Source organism: Nycticebus coucang, chromosome 3 (assembly GCF_027406575.1).
Source record: "Nycticebus coucang isolate mNycCou1 chromosome 3, mNycCou1.pri, whole genome shotgun sequence".
Classification (NCBI taxonomy): domain Eukaryota; kingdom Metazoa; phylum Chordata; class Mammalia; order Primates; family Lorisidae; genus Nycticebus; species Nycticebus coucang.
The window spans coordinates 50,915,952-50,938,919 of record NC_069782.1 but is presented as its reverse complement, the minus strand read 5'-3'; the positions used below and the strand labels follow the sequence as shown (position 1 = coordinate 50,938,919).

Below are 22,968 nucleotides of genomic sequence, written 5' to 3'. Positions count from 1 at the left end.
ACCTGTTTGTTGTGGTGGGGCTAAGTGGTTCTGTCTTGTTTTTGGTTGGTCTCTGTCCAATCCTAGTGAAACAGTTACTCTGGGTTGAAGTCTCAGCTGTGGAGAAATACCAGCAATTAAGTCACCGCACCCCCCCCAGGCAACAATTGGAAAAGGAAAATCAAACCTTCCTATAACCACACACCCAGGGCACCACTTGAATAGTCCTTGGGTGATTGGCTCAGTTCAAAAGGTCCAAATCAATTGTCTCAGTCAGCACCTGTCTCAGGTGGGAGAGCTTAAGAGGTCTCTGGCAAGTGGATTGCAGGGGTCTGTTGACAACTCAAATATTTTGAACTCTGCTTGTTTGTTTGTGGGGCACTCCGAGCCATTCTCATGGGGGAGGGGACTCCCGTCTGCTTGGTGATGGATTTTGTATATTTTGTTTGTATCCTTGGGGTTGCAGCTCATCTCACAGGGGTTGATGTGCATTCTTCAGCCTTCTCTCTTGGTGCAGCTCTAACCCACCAGGTTACTTGCTAAATTTCTGTCCTTTAACTCTCCTTCTGGATGGGAGCCTCTGTGGGAAGCTGGCTTCAGTCAGCCATCTTGTCTCCGCTTCTGAAAATAGTTTCTTTGGAGTTGAAGCTTGTCTCAGCAGGGAAGATGAGCAATTATCTATGTCATCTCTCATCTCAGCTCCACTCCTGCAGCTCTCGTGGGTTCTTTCTGATCATTATCTCTCCCAACTGGGGCTTCTATTGAGAGCTGGCTCCAATCAGCCATCATCCCCTATTCCCCCTTGTTCTTGTTGAATGTGAAAATTGGAGTTAGGGGAAGTAGCCAACCTGAGGATTTAGCAAAACACCAAACTCATTGAGACCAAATGAGCAAATAAACACATAAAAAGGTACCAGTGACACAAGCCCACAGATGCACAAGCAATCAGAAACACAAACCTACAGACAACAACAAAAAAACAACTACAATAAAAATAATGATAATCGCAAAATAATTGATAAAAAAGATAAAAGACAAACAAAGTGAACAAACAAAGAAACCTCTAAAAATCTGATGTAAGCACTCTCAGAAACCATAAGAAGGGAAGAAGAGGAAGAGCAAAGGGGAAAAGGGAATAAAAAGTGGTATTCATAAAAAAGTTAAAAAAGAAGGAAGAAAAAATTATAAAAATGGAAAACATGAAAGAATATATAAAAATAATTAAAAAATTAACAATACCTCCTCCAAGAAAATGATGAGGAAAAGAAAGAAAAAGGCACCAACCAGAAAAATATTATTGTTGTATATATGTAGAAATATACGTCTATATGTATTACATAGAGATCAACTTTCGTAGGAATATATTTGTAATGCAATATACTTTTTGGATAGCAGGTGGCACTGTGAGTGGTTCCCAGGCTTATACCTGGTTCACAGTTTACACTGTTACCACAGTAACCACCCTACCTGGCCGATCACCATTTTGGAGTTTCTGTAAAAGTTTATTGTCTAATTATTGTCCAACTTCAGCTGCTCTGTTCCAGACAGCACTCCTTTCCAACCTCCCAATTCGGTGCAGGAGTCCACGCTTCACAAATATTTCCACTCTGCTCCCACATTCTCCTGTAAACTGGCAACTGCAATCGGCTGTGGGGGAGGGCGCTGGCTGCCGCAGGTTTTAGCTGATGCTGGCTCCTGCAGCTGCAGTGCACGGATACCTTATCCTCAGTTTTTGTGGCTCAGAGTCTCACTTTTGAATCTGGACTTTTGATTGAGTCCAGCCACCCGCCAGTTTACCGCACAGCCTGAACTGCCAGCCCACACCAATATTCCCCACCAGGAATGGACCAGTCTATTTAATCACTCCTGTTGTTCTTGGAGAAGGTGTCTGCCATTTTGGACAATTCAAAATGTCTGTTTCCCAGCCAGGGATTCCTTCCCTTCAATTTTCCAACGAGTTGCTTCACCCCTTATGCCTCTGAGCAGGACCCCTTTCAGGTCGCTAAACTCAGCTCAGGAATAAATTTTCGTCAATTGGGTTTTGCCAGGAATTGCAAGCTGCTGTCCTCTGCAAGGGAGGGGCCTGCCAGCCAGCATGGCCAAGCAGGGAAAATCTCTACAACAGAGTCCGTGGTTTTAAATTACACCTCATATACAGCAATCCACCAATTTGCTGTGCATCTCCAGCTGTCTGTCTACACCAATAATCCATGCAAGGAAAAGGTCCAGACTCCCCTTCCTCTCACCTGATGACTTGGGAGAGATGGGTTACACATCCGTCCCATCCGCCATCATGCTCCGCCTGCCTGATGGACTTTTCTTAAAAGTATACTGTGATTTATAGTTGAAAGTAATAATTGTTTGACATTTAGAAAGGCTCAAACAAATCAATGAAGCAAAAATCGGATATTATTAAATAGATATTCACTCTTAGAGGATTGATCATAATTCTGTATTTTTCTCATAAAGCAACAAGACTTTTTCAAGGATCTAAGAGACAAAGACACCCACCCAGTAGATGAAGCTGTATTACATCCTGTTACTGAGATATGTACACAACAATTGCCTATCACATGCCTAGTCATACAAGTGAAGGTGGGAGAAATTGACAAATTACCTAAAATAAGTGAAAGTAACATCAAAACAAAAGGCTGGTGAAACCAATTTACGTGTCATGCAGAATTATCATTAAGGCATTGAGTTATAATTTAGTTGGTAGTTTTTTTTCATTTCTAATTTTAAGTAAAATGATAGTAAGGCTTAACAATAATTTCTTATAATTATTGATTAGATGTAGTCCATTTAGCAAGTTGTGAGAATGCACAGAGTAGGTAAACTGGATGAGATTCCTTAGGGAATGGATGTAGTAAGAGAGGATGTTCAGAGATTGAGAACTAGGTAACTCCGGCATTTGGATATTGGGGAAAGCGTGAATCCAATGAAGACCATAAAGAAATGGGTAGAGTGGCAGGAGGAAGAGCAAGAGAGTGTAGTGCCCTGGGAAGGGAACAGAAAACATTGTTTCAAAGGGAAAGGAATGATCAACTGCGCCCCCTGCCGTTGGTAGACTGAGAAGTGTGAGAATTGAGAATTGGCCCTTTAATGTGGTAATATGGAAGTTACTGGGGAATTTGCCAAAAGTGATACAAAGACTATGTGTTGTGAGGGAACCTGGCAAATTTCAGATTTATTCATCTGAGAAATGAGATCCTCTGGATTTATAACTTCTAAATTTATTAATCAAAATCTCTCAGGGTTGAAAAGGTCCCCAGAGATCATAACTCTTGTTTCCCATTTCTAAACTACTCTGGAAAATTTATTGTGCTCTGAATCCAACCGTAGGTTTTTTTCTGAGTGACTCAAAAAGACTGTTCAGTAGGGCTCTTTAGAGATGTGACACTCATATTATTAATTTAGATCTGAAAAATGTGTCCAACCTGATTCATTTTAATGTTGAGGTCAATTCAAGGATAACATTAGTAAATATTAATAAAAGGAAACACCAAGTAAATTAAAATCGTAAAAAGTAAAAAGTCCCTGTTCTTCCCCATATGTAGAATATATAGAAGGTGGGGAGGAAAACAGAGGAGCACATGGTTCTCAGCAAAGCCAGAGATGATCTTCCAAAAGCCAGGTCAGGTCTTTTCCTCTTCTTAAAATAGACAAAATGGAGCCAAAAAGATTTTAACATTTTAGTTTCATAGTCACGTTACGTTATCTTAGTGATTATCTAATCGAGGCGGCTTCATCAAGCTGAACCCTGGTGCTAGGAAATCATGCCCAGAATCCAAAAGATGGTTACCAAGGCACAGGAAGAAATGAAAGAATATAATTTTTCAAATGGATATCGGACTAAGGTTACTAACCTTTTGCAAATTACATTTGCAAAAGCTCTAATTTCCTTATTCATTCTTATGACTAAAATCACAAAGATATGAAAACATTCAGATCATTCTTAAGAGGAAAGATTTAGCATTAATGTACATAGCTATGATTTAATTAAAAAAGGGAGGGGGAGATTTATACCATTTGAAGAGAAACCAGAGTATCAGATCATTCTTTATTTAACCACATCTTTAATAAGTCTTACGAAAAACATCAACATGACTACAAAAAAAGGGAATAAAAATGATTGATTAATAGAGTATGTGTTTTATAACATTAGTATCATTTATTCCAAATCTAACACAGGCCTGGTGTGGTGGCTCTTACTTGTAGTCCCAACACTCTGGGAGGCCACTGTGGGAGGAGTTCAAGACCAGCCTGACCAAGAGCAAGACCCTGTCTCTACTAAAAATAGAAAAATTAGGGCGGCACCTGTGGCTCAGTGAGTAGGGCGCCGGCCCCATATGCCGAGGGTGGCGAGTTCAAACCTAGCCCCGGCCAAACTGCAACAAAAAAATAGCCAGGCGTTGTGGCGGGCGCCTGTAGTCCCAGCTGCTCGGGAGGCTGAGGCAGGAGAATCACGTAAGCCCAAGAGTTAGAGGTTGCTGTGAGCCATGTGACGCCATGGCACTCTACCGAGGGCAGTACAGTGAGACTCTGTCTCTACAAAAAAAAAAAAAAAAATAGAAAAATTAGCCAGATGTGGTGGTGTGCACCAGCTACTCAGGAGGCTGAGACAGGAGGATTGCTTGAGCCCAGGAGTTTGAGGTTGCTGTGAGCTATGGTGAGGCCATGGTACTCTGGCTAGGCAACACAGTGAGACTCTGTCTCAAAAAACAAAAAAAGTAACACAGAAAGAGGAAATTTGTGGAGAAAAACCCTTTTGTAAGTAACAATAGATCAATAAGGAATAATAATAACAATAGCAACAATGACTCGGCATGAAGGATTAAAGAAGGCCTGTGTGGTGGCTCATGCTTGTAATCCTAGCACTCTGGGAGGCCAAGGCAGGTGGATAGCTTGAGCTCGTAAATTCAAGACCAGCCTGAACAAAAGCAAGACCTGCAGTCTGTAGTAAAATTAGAAAAACTGGGGCAAGAGGATCGCGGGAGCCCAAGAACTGGAGGTTGCTGTGAGCTCTGACACCACGGTGCTCTACCCAGGGCAACAGCTTGAGACTCTGTCTCAAAGAAAAAAAAAAATCAAAAAATACAAGTTTAGAAAACTTCATTTATCAAAGTTGTAATGAACATAAATAAATAAATGAAAATATATTTAGCTTACTGAAAAATCACAGGAATTAATATTCATAATTTCATGATCAGCATTTATTGAGTGCTATGTGAACAAAATGTAGGCACTAGTGGTATTAACATTTTTCTACTCTTAAATGGTTTATAGATTGAATAAAATTGAAGGATTCTATAGTAGACATATATTTCACTTGACAAATATAATAAAACTCGAATGACGTTAGGAAGAAGTGGTTATATCTTTTTTACTTAATTAAAAAAAGTATTCAAGAGCTTTGAAACAAACTTAAAAAAAGTAGTATTGTTTGCTCTCCTTGTGGTACTGAAATAGCAACCTGACAAGATTGCTCATCTCCAATAATAGGAGAGATTTCTGCATCAGTCTGTAAGACCTGAACTAATGCTTAATAAAATTTCCATGAAAATGATCTCTACTGTTGCAGAGTGCTATGGCATCACAGCTCACAGCAACCTCAAACTCTTGGGCTTAAGCAATTCTTTTGCCTCAGCCTCCCAAGTAGCTGAGACTACAGGCACCTGCCACAACACCTGGCTATTTTTTTTGTTGTAGTTGTCATTGTTTAGCAGGCCTGGGTCAGGATGGAACCTGCCAGCCCTGGTGTATGCGGCCAGTGCCCTAACTGCTGAGTTACAGGTGCTAAGCCACCAGGATATATTATTAAGTGAAAAAAAAACAAAAAAAAAAACAAGTTTCAGAATTGCACACATAGCATGTTCCATTTTCTCCTTAAAAATATAGAAACATAAACCTCAAAATTTATTTATTTACTTTTTTGAGACAGAGTCTCACTTTGTCATCCTCGGTAGAGTGCCATGGTATCACAGCTCACATCAACCTTCATCCAACTCTTGGGCTCAAGCGATTCTCTTTCCTCAGCCTCCCAAGGAGGTGGACTACAGGCGCCTGCCACAATGCCTGGCTATTTTTTGAGATGGGGTCTTGATCTTGCTCAAGCTGGTCTTGAACCTGTGAGCTCAGACAATCCACCTGTCTCGGTCTCCCAGAGTGCTATGATTACAGGTGTGAGCCACCATGCCTGGGCCTTCAAAATTAAAAAAAAAAAAAAAAAAAGTTTATCTATAGAAAGAAGGAGAGAACAGGAATAGAAGATAGAATTTCTTTTGAATATAGACAGTGAAAGCAAAATGAAACAAAAGAAAAGAAGACTTAGACATAGTAATTTGTGCCTCCCTGATGGAATAACGCAAAAAAATCTTAAACTGTTTTCTTAACTAATAATACTGTTTTCTAAAACTATTACATATTTTAGATTTAGAGGATAAAAAATTTAAGTAATTATGGTAATGACGTTTATTATTAGAAAGAGATATAAGACAAATAAGTTTGTTTATCATTTTATTTTATTTTTTATTTTTTTGAGACCGAGTTTCACTATGTTGCCCTTGAGTGCTGTAGCATCACAGCTCACAGCAACTTCAATTACCTCAGCCACCCAAATAGCTGGGACTACAGGCACCCACCACAATACCTGGGTATTTTTTGTTGTTGTTGTAGTTGTCATTGTTATTTAGCAGGCCGGGGCCGGGTTCAAATCTGCCAGCCTGAGTATACGTGGCTGTTTATATGCCCAGCTGTTTTTTTTTGTTCTAATCATTATTAATAATATTTCTAGGGAAATTTAATTGCTTTTATTCATCCAATAATTCAGAAATATTTTACTGAGTGCCATTTAAAAGTATGTTTTGAGAGTACATGTTAAATCTACTAAGTGTAGAATATAAATCTCTTAACACAATAACTAAGAAAATGCGGTGAAGGCTATGTAAACCAGTTTGAAATATTTCAAATGGTATATAAAACCAGCACATTGTACCCCATAATTTCATTAATGTATACAGCTATGATTTAATAAAAAAAAAAAGAAAAAAAAAGAAAAGTATGTTTTGGTTTAGACAGTTTCTGCCCTCTGGATGCATACACTTTTTTTTTTTCCTTTTTAAGGAACGTTTATTTTTTATTTATATTTTAGTTTTCAGGATAACATGAGGGTATAAATGTTTGGGTTACGTTGATTTTGTTTCCAAGGTAAAGTTCAAGCAGTTGAGCCCTTCACCTAGAGGGTGTGCTGTACACCCTTATATTATGCACATTAGGTGAGATCCCGCCAATCACCCTCTCTCTTCCCCATCCCCTTCCCTTTTTCTCCCCTCTCCCTCACTAGAATATCTTGTGTTTTTCTTTCATGTGGATGTGTAGTTGTTTATATATTGGTTTCATATTAGTATTGAGTACATTGGACACTTTTTTCCTCATTCTTGTGATACTTTACTAAGAAGAATGTGTTTCAACTCCATCCAGTTAAATACAAAATATGTAAAGTCTCCATATTTTGATGGCTAAATAGTATTCCATGGTATACATATGTTACAACTTGTTAATCCATTCATGGGTTGATGGGTACTTGGGTTGTGGAAGCCTACAATTATAATGTGGAAAGACAGAAATTGACAAATGAATAAATCAACAAGGTAATCTCAGAGTATAAATTATAGGATTTATAGGAAGTAAGTGTTCACAAGTACAGAGGTTGTGGAGGCAGTTGTTCTTTAGGATGGGGGAGGGACAAGGAAAATTTCTCGAAGCAATAAGCATTTAAGCAGAAGCAGTGCTCTGAAGACTTCTGAGCAAAGAGAAAGAGCTAAGAGGTGAGAAGAACCCCATTCAAGCAGAGCAATGGTAAGAAATTTTATTTATTCTAAGTGCAATATAAAGCCACTAGAGGGGGGGAAGAGACAAGATGGCTGACTGAAGCCAGCTTTCCACACAGGCTCCCATCCAGAAGGAGAGTTAAAGGACAAAAATTCAGCAAGTAACCTGGTGGATTTGAGCTGCACTAAGAGAGAAGGTTGTAGAACGCACGTCAACCCCACTGAGGCGAGCTGAGACCACAAGGATACAAACAAAAGGTACAAAATCCATCACCAAGTGGACGGGAGTCCCCTCCCCCATGAGAACGGCTCAGAGTGCCCCACAAACAACCGGGCAGAGTTCAAAGGTCCTCTCACTACACTCCATGGGAGAGACCCTCTAAAAACTGGACCTACCTCCCCTTCTAGGGTGCCACAGCGTCCTCCTGCCAGGCATAAAACTGTATAAACTGTATATAGTCTCTACCTGGAATTCTGAGCTCCCAGTGCTCCCCTTCTCTCACACTGGGGTCTGGAGGCCAGTCCTGGTCAGTCGGGGGAGAGGGGACTGCACCGGAGTGGTGGTTCCCTGAGGCACAGTGTGACAGCCGTCTTTTGGTGACAATACGGCCAGGCATAAAACTGTGTAGAGATCTGTGTGTTCTCTGCCCACAGCCCCAGGCTCCCAGCGCTCCCCACACTCCCCTCTGCTCTCACTCCAAGGTCTGGAGGCCTGTCCCCCAGGGGTCCAGACTCTTGGGCGATTGCTCGAGGGGTGTAGACAGTGCTGAGCTGCAGCCTATTGGTACAGACTCTGGGGTACAGGAGCGGAGGAGGGGAGCTACGCCGGAGCAGCCATTGCCTGAGCCATAAAGCAGCAGCCCTCTTTTGCTAGCAATACGGCTCACTACCGAATATTCTGAAGCCACACCCCCTATCTCCCTGGGCAACCAGAGACTCTGAGTTTGCCTGAGGCAACTCCAACTTGCAAACCAGGGAAACTCCCAGGATGGGGACTGACCCAGAGGTCCACTTTACTAAACCTAAGACGCACCTGGCCCTCAGGGGATTGTCAGCCTATAGACAATACAAGAGCAAAGACAAGCTGATTTGGAGCTCAATTCATCTTCTCTTCTGCAGGGGAACCACAGAGTTGTTCTGTTCTGTTCTGTCAGTAACATTAATCAGGGGCGAGACTGGACCTGAGTGAAAACCCCTCAACCTTCATCAAGCGCCCGAGGTTGTCAGGCCTCACCTCCTCCTGCTGGAGAGAGGCAGACTGCAGTGGCCTGGCAGACTTCCTTGTGATTCAGGCAGGTACAAACTCTTGGAGTACCGATTCACTACAGGCAACTGGGTCAGCCAACTGCAGGGCTATCAGTGACTGGATGTGAAGTGAGGCAAGGTGGGGAAGGAGGCAGCAACCTTCCCAGACTGATTTATTGGCTGGATGGATTCTACTGACTCCACGCAGCACTGGAGCAAGCCACACCAGAGTAGTCACCAGACCCCTGTGATCCAGTTCCCAGAGACCTTGTAAACTCTCTCACCTGAGACAGGTGCAGACTGAGACAATTGATTTGGACCTTTTTGAACTGAACCAATCACCTGAGGACAAATCAGGTGGTGGGTGCCCTGGGTGCACGGTGGTAGGAAGGTTTGATTTTTCTTTTCCAATTGTTTGCTGGTGGGGGGCAGGGTGACTTAATTGCTGATATTTCTCCACAGCTGAGACTTCAATCCAAAGTATCTGTTTCACTAGGGTGGAACAGAAACCAGCTGAAAACAAGACAGAACCACTTAGCCCCACCACACCAGACAGGGCCCCAGTTTCTCAGGCCACAACACTGTACAGGCCCTAGACAAAGCCCCAGGGGAAAAAATCAGAGGGAGTAAAACAACCATGGGGCAGAATCAGCGGAAAAACTCTGGTAACATGAATAATCAGAATAGATCAACCCCCCCAAGGAAAGATATGGCAGATGCAATTGACGATCCCATTCATAAACAACTGGCTGAGATGTCAGAAATCGAATTCAGAATTTGGATTGCAGACAAGATTAACAAAGTGGAATTAGGAATTCGAGGAGAAATTCAAAAGTTGTCTCAAGAATTTAATGAATTTAAAGACAAAACCACCAAAGACTTAGACATACTGAAGCAAGAATTTGCAGCCCTCAAAGATATGAAAAATACAGTAGAATCCCTCATCAACAGAATGGAGCAAGCAGAAGAAAGGATTTCTGACATCGAAGATAAAGCCTTTGAATGCTCCCAAACTCTCAAAGAGGAAGAGAAATGGAGAGCAAAAATGGATCATTCTCTCTGAGAGCTCTGGGATAATTCGAAGAAGGCAAATGTCCGAATCATAGGGGTTCCAGATACAGATGAAGTGGCCTCGCTGGGCACAGAGGCACTTCTGCATGAAATTATGAAAGAGAATTTTCCAGACATGCCTACAGATTCTGAAATTCAGATAGTGGACAGCTTCAGAACCCCAGCACAACTCAACCCCAATAAGATGTCCCCCAGGCATATCATAGTTAACTTCACTAAAGTTAATATGAAGGAGAAAATCCTCAAAGCTGCCAGGAGAAAGAAAACCATGACCTTCAAAGGCAAGAATATTAGAATGACTGCAGATCTCTCTGCTGAAACTTTTCAAGCCAGAAGAGGGTGGTCACCGACTTTTAATCTCCTAAAGCAAAATAACTTTCAACCCCGGATCTTGTATCCAGCTAAACTGAGTTTCATTTATGATGGAGAAATTAAATACTTTAATGACATTCATATGTTGAAGAAATTTGCCATAACAAAACCAGCTCTTCAGGATATTCTCAGACCTATCCTCCATAATGACCAACCCAATCCTATACCACAAAAGTAAACTCACTCAGAAACTTCAGATCAAACTGCAATTTCCACACTGGCGAAAGGATTAAAAATGCCCACTGGACTTTTGAAAAACTCGATATCCAAAACTTCACCAGACTTATCAATATTCTCCATTAATGTGAACGGCTTAAACTGTCCTCTAAAGAGGCATAGGTTAGCTGATTGGATACAAAAACTCAGGCCAGATATTTGTTGCATACAAGAGTCACATCTTAACTTAAAAGACAAATATAGACTCAGGGTGAAAGGATGGTCGTCCATATTTCAGGCAAATAGTAATCAGAAAAAAGCAGGTGTTGCAATTTTATTTGCAGATACAATAGGCTTTAAACCAACAAAAGTAAGGAAGGACAGGAATGGTCACTTCATATTTGTTAAGGGTAATACTCAATATGATGAGATCTCAATTATTAATATCTATGCACCCAACCAGAATGCACCTCAATTTATAAGAGAAACTCTAACAGACATGAGCAACTTGATTTCCTCCAGCTCCATAATCGTTGGAGATTTCAACACTCCTTTGGCAGTGTTGGATCGATCCTCCAGCAGGAAGCTGAGCAAAGAAATCTTAGATTTAAACCTAACCATCCAACATTTGGATTTAGCAGCCATCACAGAACATTTCATCCCAACAAAACTGAATACACATTCTTCTCATCAGCCCATGGAACGTACTCCAAAATCAATCACATCTTAGGTCACAAGTCTAACCTCAGTAAATTTAAAGGAACAGAAATTATTCCTTGCATCTTCTTGGACCACCATGGAATAAAACTTGAGCTGAGTAACAACAGGAATCTGCATACTCATACAAAAACACGGAAGTTAAATAACCTTATGCTGAATGATAGCTGGGTAAGAGATGAGATTAAGAAAGAAATCGCCAACTTTTGGGAACAAAACAACAATGAAGACATGAACTATCAGAACCTCTGGGACACTGCAAAGGCAGTTCTAAGAGGGAAATTTATAGCACTGCAAGCCTTCCTTAAGAAAACAGAAAGAGAGGAAGTTAATAACTTAATGGGACATCTCAAGCAACTGGAAAAGGAAGAACATTCCAACCCCAAACCCAGTAGAAGAAAAGAAATAACCAAAATTAGAGCAGAATTAAATGAAATTGAAAACAAAAGAATAATACAACAGATCAATAAATCAAAAAGCTGTTTTTTTGAAAAGCTCAATAAAATAGATAAACCTTTGGCCAATCTCATCAGGAAAAAAAGAGTAAAATCTCTAATCTCATCAATCAGAAACAACAAAGATGAAATAACAACAGACTCCTCAGAAATCCAAAAAATCCTTAATGAATATTACAAGAAACTTTATTCTCAGAAATATGAAAATCTGAAGGAAATTGACCAATACTTGGAAGCATGTCACCTTCCAAGACTTAGCCAGAATCAAGTGGAAATGTTGAACAGGCCCATATCAAGTTTGGAAATAGCATCAACCATACAAAACCTCCCTAAAAAGAAAAGCCCAGGACCAGATGGTTTCATGTCTGAATTCTACCAAACCTTTAAAGAGGAATTAGTACCTATATTACTCAACCTGTTCCAAAATGTAGAAAAAGAAGGAAGACTACCCAACACATTCTATGAAGCAAACATCACCCTGATCCCCAAACCAGGAAAAGACCCAACAAGAAAAGAAAATTATAGACCGATATCACTAATGAATATAGATGCAAAAATATTCAACAAGATCCTAACAAACAGAATCCAGCAACACATCAAACAAATTATACATCATGACCAAGTCGGTTTTATCCCAGGATCTCCAGGCTGGTTCAATATATGTAAATCTATAAATGTAATTCAGCACATAAACAAATTAAAAAACAAAGACCATATGATTCTCTCAATTGATGCAGAAAAAGCTTTTGATAATATCCAGCATCCCTTCATGTTCAGAACACTTAAGGAAATCGGCATAGAAGGGACATTTCTTAAACCGATAGAGGCCATCTACAGCAAACCCACAGCCAATATCATATTGAATGGAGTTAAATTGGAATCATTTCCACTGAGATCAGGAACCAGACAAGGCTACCCATTGTCTCCATTGCTTTTTAACATTGTAATGGAAGTTTTAGTCACTGCAATTAGGGAAGAAAAGGCGATCAAGGGTATCCACATAGGGTCAGAAGAGATCAAACTTTCGCTCTTCGCAGATGATATGATAGTATATCTGGAAAACACTAGGGACTCTACTACAAAACTTTTGGAAGTGATCAAGGAATCCAGCAGCGTCTCAGGTTACAAAATCAACATTCATAAATCGGTAGCCTTTATATATACCAACAACAGTCAAGTTGAAAAAACAGTTAAGTTTTTTCTATCTATCCCATTCACAGTAATGCCAAAGAAGATGAAATATTTGGGAATTTATCTAACAAAGGACGTGAAAGATCTCTATAAAGAGAACTATGAAACTCTAAGAAAAGAAATAGCTGAAAATATTAACAAATGGAAAAACATACCATGCTCATGGCTGGGAAGAATCAATATTGTTAAAATGTCTATACTAACCAAAGCAATATATAATTTCAATGCAATCCCTATTAAAGCTCCACTGTCATACTTTGAAGATCTTGAAAAAAACAATACTTCGTTTTATATGGAATCAGAAAAAACCTCGAATAACCAAGACATTATTCAGAAATAAAAACAAAGCAGGAGGAATTACGCTACCAGACCTCAGACTATACTACAAATCAATAGTGATCAAAACAGCATGGTATGGCACAAAAACAGAGAAGTAGATGTCTGGAACAGAATAGAGAACCAAGAGATGAATCCAGCTACTTACCGTTATTTAATCTTTGATAAGCCAATTAAAAACATTCAGTGGGGAAAAGATTCCCTATTTAACAAATGGTGCTGGGTGAACTGGCTGGCAACCTGTAGAAGACTGATAGTGGACCCACATCTTTCACCATTAACTAAGATAGACTTTCACTGGATAAAAGATTTAAACTTAAAAGATGAAACTATAAAAATATTAGAGGAGAGTGCAGGGAAAACCCTTGAAGAAATCGGGCTGGGCGAGTATTTTATGAGGAGGACCCCCCGGGCAATTGAAGCAGCTTCAAAAATACACTACTGGGACTTGATCAAATTAAAAAGCTTCTGCACAGCCAAGAACACAGTAAGTAAAGCAAGCAAACAGCCCTCAGAATGGGAGAAGATATTTGCAGGTTATGTCTCTGACAAAGGTTTAATAACCAGAATCCACAGAGAACTCAAATGCATTAGCAAGAATAGAACAAGGGATCCCATCACAGGCTGCGCAAGGGATTTGAAGAGAAACTTCTCTGAAGAAGACAGGCATGTGGCCTTCAGACATATGAAAAAATGCTCATCATCTTTAATCATCAGAGAAATGCAAATCAAAACTACTTTGAGATACCATCTAACTCCAGTGAGACTAGCCTATATCACAAAATCCCAAGACCAGAGATGTTGGCGCAGATGTGGAGAAAAGGGAACACTTTTGCACTGCTGGTGGGAATGCAAATTAATGCATTCCTTTTGGAAAGAGATATGGAGAACACTTAGAGATCTAAAAATAGATCTGCCATTCAATCCTGTAATCCTTCTACTGGCCATATACCCAGAAGACCAAAAATCACATCATAACAAAGATATTTGTACCAGAATGTTTATTGCAGCTCAATTCATAATTGCTAAGTCATGGAAGAAGCCCAAGTGCCCATCGATCCACGAATGGATTAATAAATTGTGGTACATGTACACCATGGAATATTATGCAGCCTTAAAGAAATATGGAGACTTTACCTCTTTCATGTTTACATGGATGGAGCTGGAACATATTCTTCTTAATAAAGTATCTCAAGAATGGAAGAAAAAGTACCCAATGTACTCAGCCCTACTATGAAACTAATTTAGGGTTTTCACATGAAAGCTATAACCCAGTTACAACCTAAGAATAGGGGGAGGTGGGTAGAGGGAAGGGGATTGGTGGGATTACACCAGGGGTGCATCTTACAAGGGTATATGTGAAACTTGGTAAATGGTCTGTAAAGCTAGTGAATGATGCCCCATGATGATATCAATGTACGCAGCTATGATTTAATAAAAAAAAAAAAAGCCGCTAGAGGGTTTTAATGAAGGGAATATCAAAATATCAATATTTACATTTTTAAAAGACCAGCTTTGCACTTGTATGGAGAATGGATTGAATGGGAACGAGAATACATTTTGCAGACAGGAGGCTGTTGCAGTCTTTCTGGCAGGAGATGTGAATAGCTTCAACTAGGATACTGGTGGTGGAGACAGAGAAATGGATAGACTGGAGATATATTTTGGAGGTAGAAGAGACATCAGTTGATGAAGGATTGGACTGGGGAAAGGGGGTAGAATTGGGTCCTCTATTTCCGAAGGAAGTACTGGGATTTGTGAAGTTGACGTTTCACAACATCCCTGTAGATGGAATTTTATGATCTGGCCTTTCATAGCTCTTCAGATTTGTGCTTACAGGGCAGGTTGTTATGAAGTTTTTTGCCTATAAAGGAAATCTTATTTTACTGCTGACTATTGATTTAACCTGCCAACATATAGCAAGAGCCACAAAGAAGGTCAAAGATGTTGAAATGCCTTCTAATGGAAGCAAGATGAATTGTGAAGAGAAAAAGAAAAGTACCCTCCCCTTGCTCCTCCTGTGCCCTCTCCTCTCACCAGGCTGTGCTTGATAGTCACTGAGGATATTCCAATCCCTGGGATCATTCCCTACGCTGTCGACAAAGGCCACAGTGCTCTTTCAAGAAACCCAGAACACACGTCTTAAAAGATAAAGCTTTGCTGTCTTGTGAGGAGAGACCATTAAAAAAAAGAAAGTTATTTTACTCCCTTAGTTTGCCCACTGTCCTCTCTCACTTTCCTTTATGTCATCTTGACTTTCAGAGATCAGAGAGTGGGTGTTCTAATTGCCTGCGTGAGTAGGGAGGAGAAGAAAATGTAAACAGGTGAAAAGATCAAATATACAGGGTGGCCATAAACTTCATGTGCAATTTTACATTTCTCAGCAACTTTTCCTATCAGGGAGAGCTAGTGGAGCATGTTAAACCAGCCAGGCTGCTAACTAGACACCTGAGAGTTCATGCCGTACATGGGAGCATAAGGGCCCCGCTTACTGCCATAGCGTGTTGGTGTGGGCGTCTGACAGACGTGAATCTGTACAGTGCTGCAGTTGTTTCTGTTCTGTAAAACTGGCATGTCAGCTCAGATGCCACTCTATAAGATGAGATTTTGCTATGGATTTTATGAGAAAGTCTTAATAATACTAAATGTTTCAAGCCACAAAACTTTTAGAGCATTTGACAAGTGCCTCACTGTCACTTATTTCTGCTTAACTGTCACTAAACTCTGGACACCACAAAAGACGATGAAAAGAAGTGCATGGAAGAAATTATAGAAGAATGGATTTCAGCGTTCTCATTTTACTAAATAAAATACAAAGACCTGGTGAAACCAAGCTCAACTTTGGTTACAGCTTCTCAGCTTTGAGCTCGTTTGGGCAACACATACACTGAAAGTTGGAACAACACGAAGAAGGTTAGCACAGCCCCTGTGCAAGGGTGACATGCAAATTTGTGAAGTGTTCCAGTTTGCCGTGTTATAGGGGCACAGTTTGTGCTGCCCCCAAACAATTACAATAATAACATCAAAGATCACTAATCACAGATCACCAAAATAGATATAATATTAATTTAAAATTTGAAATATTGTGAGAATTACCAAAATGTGGCACAGAGATGCAAAGTTATGTATTATTGGAAAAATGGTGTTGTTAGATACAGGGTTGTCACAAACCTTCAATTTGTAAAGAAACGCACTATTATGAAGTGCAATAAAATGAAAGATAATAAAACAAAACAAGGGTGGCACCTGTGGCTCAAAGGGGTAGGGCGCTGGCCCCATATGCCAGAGGTGGCGGGTTCAAAAACTGCCCCAGCCAAAAACTGCAACAAAACAAAACAAAACAAGACTTCTTAGCTTCCATTCAAATCTTTTTTGGAATGAAACAACATCTGTGAATAGACCCCCTTCTAGGAGGCAGCAGAACTGGAAGGAGAATTCAGGTCTTCTGGTTCCAAGAGTAACCTTCTTTATATAACATCGCAGAACATCCACTCTGGCTGTTGAAACTCCTGTGCCCTAAAAGTAAAGAACTACACATCAGTAGTGAAATATTCCATAGACTGACCCGCTCTGTTACAGTCACACACGAGTAGAGAATTTCCATGGACAAGAAATAACATAGCTTGAGCCTAAGATAATTGAGTTTTTAAAAATAATTTCCTTTCTCTATTACTTAAAACTCTTTGGTCCTAAATTGGAAAAAAATCTCAAATTCACGTATACAGAGTCTCACTTTGTCACCCTCAGTAGAGTGCTGGACATCATAGCTCACAGCAACCTCAAACTCTTGGGCTCAAGTGATCCTCTTGTCTCAACCTCCCGAGTAGCTGGGACTACAGGTGCCCGCCACAAGACCTGGTTAATCTTTTCTATTTTTTGTAGAGACAGGGGTCTTGCTCTTGCTCAGGCTGGCGAGCTCAGGCAATCCACCCACCTTAGCCTCCCCACCTTAGGGATTACAGATGTGAGCCACCACACCGGGCCCTTGAAGGAAATCTGAGAAAGGAAACAGTGGCTTGGTAAGTGAGAGGTTTGCACATTTGAGCAATTTATTATTCCAAGAGAGGGCTTGTTGAGCAATCTGCAGTTCCATTTTAGTTTTTAATGTTATTAAGCTATAAGGTCACAGAGAAATTGTTTTCAATCCAAGTCCTTAAAAATCACAAATATAGGTTCTTCTTTCTTCAAGGGAAAAAAGGCCCTAGGCTTCAAATCTTCCTTGAAGAGAAAAAATGCTTTCATTTTGATATGTGTGTGTGGGGGGTGTGTGTGTGTGGTGTGTGTGTGTAGAGGTGTGAGTGGGGGTGTGTGTGTGGTATGTGTGTGTGTGTATGTGTGCGTGTGTGTGGTCTGTGTGTGAGGTGTGTAGAGATGTGTGTGGTGTGTATGGGGGTGTGTAAGTGCATGTGTGTGTGTATGTGTGTATATGGGGTTGTGTGTGTGGGAGGTGTGTGTGTGTACAGATGTGTGTGGGGGTGTGTGCATGTGTGTGTGTAGAGGTGTGTGTGGGTGTGTGCGTGCATGTGTGTTCCTGTGGTCTGTGTGTGTGTGTGTGTGTGTGTATGTGGTGTGTGTGTGGGGGTGTGGGAGTGTGCTACATGTCCTCCTTCACAAAAGGGTAGATTCCTTTCTTCAAAAATAGAAAAAGAAGGGGGGTTTGAATTCTCATGTTAAAAAACAAAAACGAGGTTAAATCTACACATCACTATACATAACTATGACTCTAAGGATCCCCACCTGAATGCTCACTGTTTATTTCTGGTGATTTTTATTTTATTTTTGTCCTTTTCTATATTTTTAAAAATTTCTACAGTAAATATGTATTAGTTTGGCAATAAAAATTTAAACACAGAAAATTTTGATTTCTTTCCATGTATGATTTGTTTACAAAGTTTTAAAAAGATTGATTTCTTTTCCTCTTGCGAGTCCGTGTTCTGATTGAGTGGTCACTTTACCTCTGCAGACATTTAGATAATTGACTACAGGAGGAATCACCTTTCAAGCCCGAAGGTAATATATCTCCTTTTCTTGTCTTTCTCATAACTCTCATTACCAAATACAACATGTAAAAATATTATTTTTAAGATGTTAGAAGAGGTAGAAAAAAACAAGTAAATAAATCAAAATAAATTAAACCACATTATGACTTCGTCATTAGGCCATTACTGGGATGAAAGTAGAGGAATAAGAACAAATTATAGAAAACAACACTTCCTTTGGATGGGAACTTGTGTCAAGTCTTTTAAAATATTTGTTTTTTATTTGTATTCTACCGCCTGAAGGTAACATACCCAATGAAGTTTTAAAAAGTGTTTTTATGGACTAATAAGACCAGGTGGCTAAAAGATCTTTCAAGTCCCCTCCTGATACTTTTCCATCTTCGGTTCTACTATTAGCGCTATTTATTTTAACACTAAAAGATTTGTCAAGAAATACCAACTTCCTTATACATCTGGCCTAGGGTAACACATTTTATCAGCAATATAAGTATATATTTTTTATTAATCATTTACAGTGCTATTTCACAAAATGTATCATGGAACTCTTGTTCTATGGGACACTGAAAGTTCTGAGCAATATTCCCCAAAGAAAAGGTTTTATAGTAGGATTTTTTTGGACCATAATGTGCTAATTTGCACAGTAAGTCTCTGGGAGAATAATACTGTAATAAGAATTTCTAAAAGTCGGGCAGTGCCTGTTGCTCAGTGAGTAGGGCATTGGTCCTGTATACGAGGGTGGTGGGTTCAAGCCCGGCCCCGACCAAACTGCAACAAAAAAATAGCTGGGCGTTGTGGCGGGTGCCTGTAGTCCCAGCTACTGGGGAGGCTGAGGCAAGAGAATTGCCTAAGCCGAGGAGATGGAGGTTGCTGTGAGCTGTGACGCTACGGCACTCTACCAAGGGCAACAAAGTGAGACTCTGTCTCTAAAATTAAAAAAAAAAAAAAGAAAAGAATTTCTCAAAGTCATTTGACCTCCAAACACTAGTGTTAGTGTAATACATTATGGGAAAATGAGTTCTGTACCCCAAATAAGGACTGAACTTCCTTAAAAAGTCAAGCACTTTTTACCTAACACTTAATGCCCAACACAATCCTATTTACGTAATAATTATTTCTCTGTTACTCAAACAAATTCAATTTTGGCCATGATTACAAGGATGAATGTGGAAGAGAAAAATTAATCAAGGACTCAAAAGGGCTAGAACTAGGCCTGAAATTACCAGGCTTAAAAATGGCCAGGTAGCAATATTTCTAAAAACATACCCCATATGTATACGTAGTTTTACTTATCATCAGGTTTCCCTAGACCTCACCCCGTCATGATTAGGACACAAAGAAATGCTAGGAATTTCATTATACGTCAACTTTTTGTTTGTTTGTTTTTTCTTTCTTTCTTTTTTTGAGACAGTCTCCCTCTGTCACTCTGGGTAGAGTGCTGTGGGTGTCATCATAGCTCACAGCAACCTCAGTCTCTTGGGCTCATGTGATCCTCTTGCCTCAGCCTCCCAAGAAGCTGGGATGGCAGGTACCCACCACAATGCCGGCTAGTTTTTCTATTTCTTTTTATCCTTTTTTTTGGGACAGAATCTCACTATGTCACCCTCAGTAGAGTGCTCTGGTGTCACAGCTCACAACAACCTCAAACTCTTGCGCTTAAGTTGGGCCTAAGGAACTCTTGCCTTAGCCGCCTAGTAGCTGGGACTACAGGTGCCTGCCACAATATCAGGCTATTATTATTATTATTATTTTGTAGTTGTCATTGTTGTTTAGCAGGCCTGGGCGTGGTTTGAACCTGCCAGCCCCAGTGTATGTGGCTGATGCACTAACCACTGAGCTACGGACGCTGAGCCTGTTTTTCTATTTTTTTCTTTCTATCTTTTTTTATTAAATCATAGCTGTGTACATTAATTCAATCATGGGGTATAATGTGCTGGCTTTATATACAATTTGAAATACTTTCATCAAACTGGTTAACATAGCCTTCACTTCATTTTCCTAGTTACTGTGTTAAGATATTTATATTCTACCCTTAGTAGATTTAACATGTACCCTTGTTTCATGTTAAATCTGTTCCACCCATATTCTCCCCACCCCTCTGCTACCTCTCCTCTTTCCCCTTCATCTTGGGATATAGCTGGGTTATAGCTTCCATTTGGAAGTGTGGGTGCTTATAAATTAGTTTCGTAGTAGGGCTGAGTACCTTGGATACTTTTTCTTCCATTCTTGAGATACTTTGCTAAGAAGAATATGCAGACAGCCCTCAGAATGGGAGAAGATATTTGCAGGTTATGTCTCCCACAAAGGTTTAATAACCAGAATCCACAGAGAACTCAAACATATTAGCAAGAAAAGAACAAGTGATCCCATCTCAGTGTGGGCCAGGGACTTGAAGAGAAACTTCTCTGAAGAAGACAGGTGCACGGCCTACAGACATATGAAAAAATGCTCATCATCCTTAATCATCAGAGAAATGCAAATCAAAACCACTTTGAGATACCATCTAACTCCAGTAAGATTAGCCCACATCAGAAAATCCCCAAACCAGAGATGTTGGCGTGGATGTGGAGAAAAGACAACACTTCTGCACTGCTAGTGGGAATGCAAACTAATACATTCCTTTTGGAAAGATGTTTTCTATTTCTTAGTAGAGACAGGATCTTGCTCTTGCTCAGGCTGGTCTCAAACTTGTGAGCTGTAGCAATCTGTCTGCCTTGGACTCCTGGAGTGCTAGGATTAGAGGTGAGAGCCACTGGGCCAGACCTATACTTAAATATTTAAAGTAAAATTTGAAATAATTTTTATAAACATTTATGCAAAAATTACATATAATGGCCTTTGAGCTGAGTTCTATTTCTTTCAAGCTCTTAAAAATGGACTAATTTTCATTTTTAATTCATCAGTTATTTTTAGAATTAGAAACATTCACTCATAATATCATGAAAAAGAAGATATCCTTGCACTTTACAACTAACACTCTGAATAAGCCATACTATTTGAGGCACTGTCACTTGGAAGGTAAATAAGTTCTCCAGGCCTCCACCCTCACAGAGTAACAAACAAGGGAGTTGGGTTTAGGGTAATCCCAGCAGGCTGGAGCTGGGGAGCCAGGACTGCAGAAGAAGAAATAAGGATGCTGCAGCAGCAAGTCAGACCACTGGGTAGTCTACCTAGATGAGCAAAAAGGTTGAGGCCCAGGGATGCTGTGATCAGATGCTAACATTGCTGCAGAAGGCTGAAGCAGAGTCTCTAGCATTAGCCAGAATTGTGAAGAACAAGCCTGTTGAAGTCCCAACTGTGCTGCATGCAAGCTAAGGCAAAATCATCTCTCTAAAGAAAGCTTTCTAAGGCTTCTTATATGATCACAAGATATTGGTGGGTGTGGTGGCTTGCATCTATAATCCTAGCACTCCAGGAGGCCGAGGCAGGTATTGTTGCTTGAGCTCAGGAGTTTGAGATTAGCCTGAATAAGAGGGATGGAGGGAGGGGGGTGGGGCCTTAGTGTGTGTCACACTTTATGGGGGCAAGACATGATTGCAACAGGGACTTTACCTAACAATTGCAATCAGTGTAACTGGCTTATTGTACCCTCAATGAATCCCCAACAATAAAAAAAATAATAATTAAAAAAAAAAAAAAGAGTGAGACTCTGTCTCTACTAAAAATAGAAAAAAAAACTACACAGGTGTGGTGATGGGCATCTAGAGCCCCAGAGTCCCAGGTTTAGGGTTGCAGTAAGCTATGACACCATGGCATACTACCCAGGGTGACAGAGTGAGACTCAGTCTCAAAAAAAAAAAAAAGAGCCAGATGCGGTGGCTCACGCCTGTTACTCCAGCACTCTGGGAGGCCAAGGAGGGTGGATCACCTGAGTTCATGAGTTTGAGACCAGCCTGAGCTAGAGGAAGATCTCTTTGGTAACCATGTGCGACCAAAAGGCCATGATCAAAAATGCAGACATGTTGGAAGAGAAGCAACAGAACTCCATGGAGTGCGCTACTCAGGCATTGGAGAAATATAATATAGAAAAGGGCATTGCGGCTCATCTCAAGAAGGAGTTTGACAAGAAGTACAATCCCACCTGGCATCGCCTTGTGGGGAGGAACTTTGGTAGTTACGTGATACATGAAACCAAATGCTTCATCTACTTCTACCTGGGCCACGTTGCCATTCTTCTGTTCAAATCTGGTTAAAAGTATGGACTGTGCCACACACCCAGTGATCCAAAAAACAAGGACTGCAGCCTAAATTACAAATACCAGAGCCTGAATTTTTTTTTTCTTTCTTTCTTTCAGTTTTTGGCCAAGGCTGGGTTTGAACCCATCACCTCCAGTATATGGGGCTGGCACCCTACCCCTTTGAGCCACAGGCACTGCCCCAGAGACTGAAATTTTCAGCCTTGTGAAGGGAACACCTCCATCTTTGAACCTTTATTGTGTTTTGTACAGGGTATTCTCTGTACAGATGGGATAAGTAAGATCTCTTTCTAAACAGATGTGGTGAAACTGTAGAGCACCAAAGACGAAGCGAGGATTAGGAAAGTAGCCAGAGAGAAGGGCGATCACTAACACTGAACAACCTTGAGAACGCCAAAGACTTTACAAAATAGAGCATCTGTTG

General features: G+C 40.4%; 1 protein-coding gene and 1 non-coding gene across 2 annotated transcripts; both read left to right on the top strand.

Moving 5' to 3' along the window:
* Positions 1-16,214: 16,214 nt before the first annotated feature.
* On the top strand, positions 16,215-16,322 carry LOC128582807 (U6 spliceosomal RNA). Its single transcript, XR_008379243.1, has one exon. It is a non-coding gene; the product is annotated as a U6 spliceosomal RNA (small nuclear RNA).
* A 5,949-nt stretch (positions 16,323-22,271) lies between these two features.
* LOC128582226 (dynein light chain 1, cytoplasmic-like) lies at positions 22,272-22,541 on the top strand. Its single transcript, XM_053585918.1, has one exon. The coding sequence runs from the start codon at positions 22,272-22,274 to the stop codon at positions 22,539-22,541; it is 270 nt and encodes an 89-aa protein (XP_053441893.1).
* Positions 22,542-22,968: the final 427 nt, after the last annotated feature.

Excerpts from the sequence above, each read along its gene's own strand:
- LOC128582226 (XM_053585918.1), top strand. The coding sequence starts at position 22,272 with ATGTGCGACCAAAAGGCCATGATCAAAAATGCAGACATGTTGGAAGAG.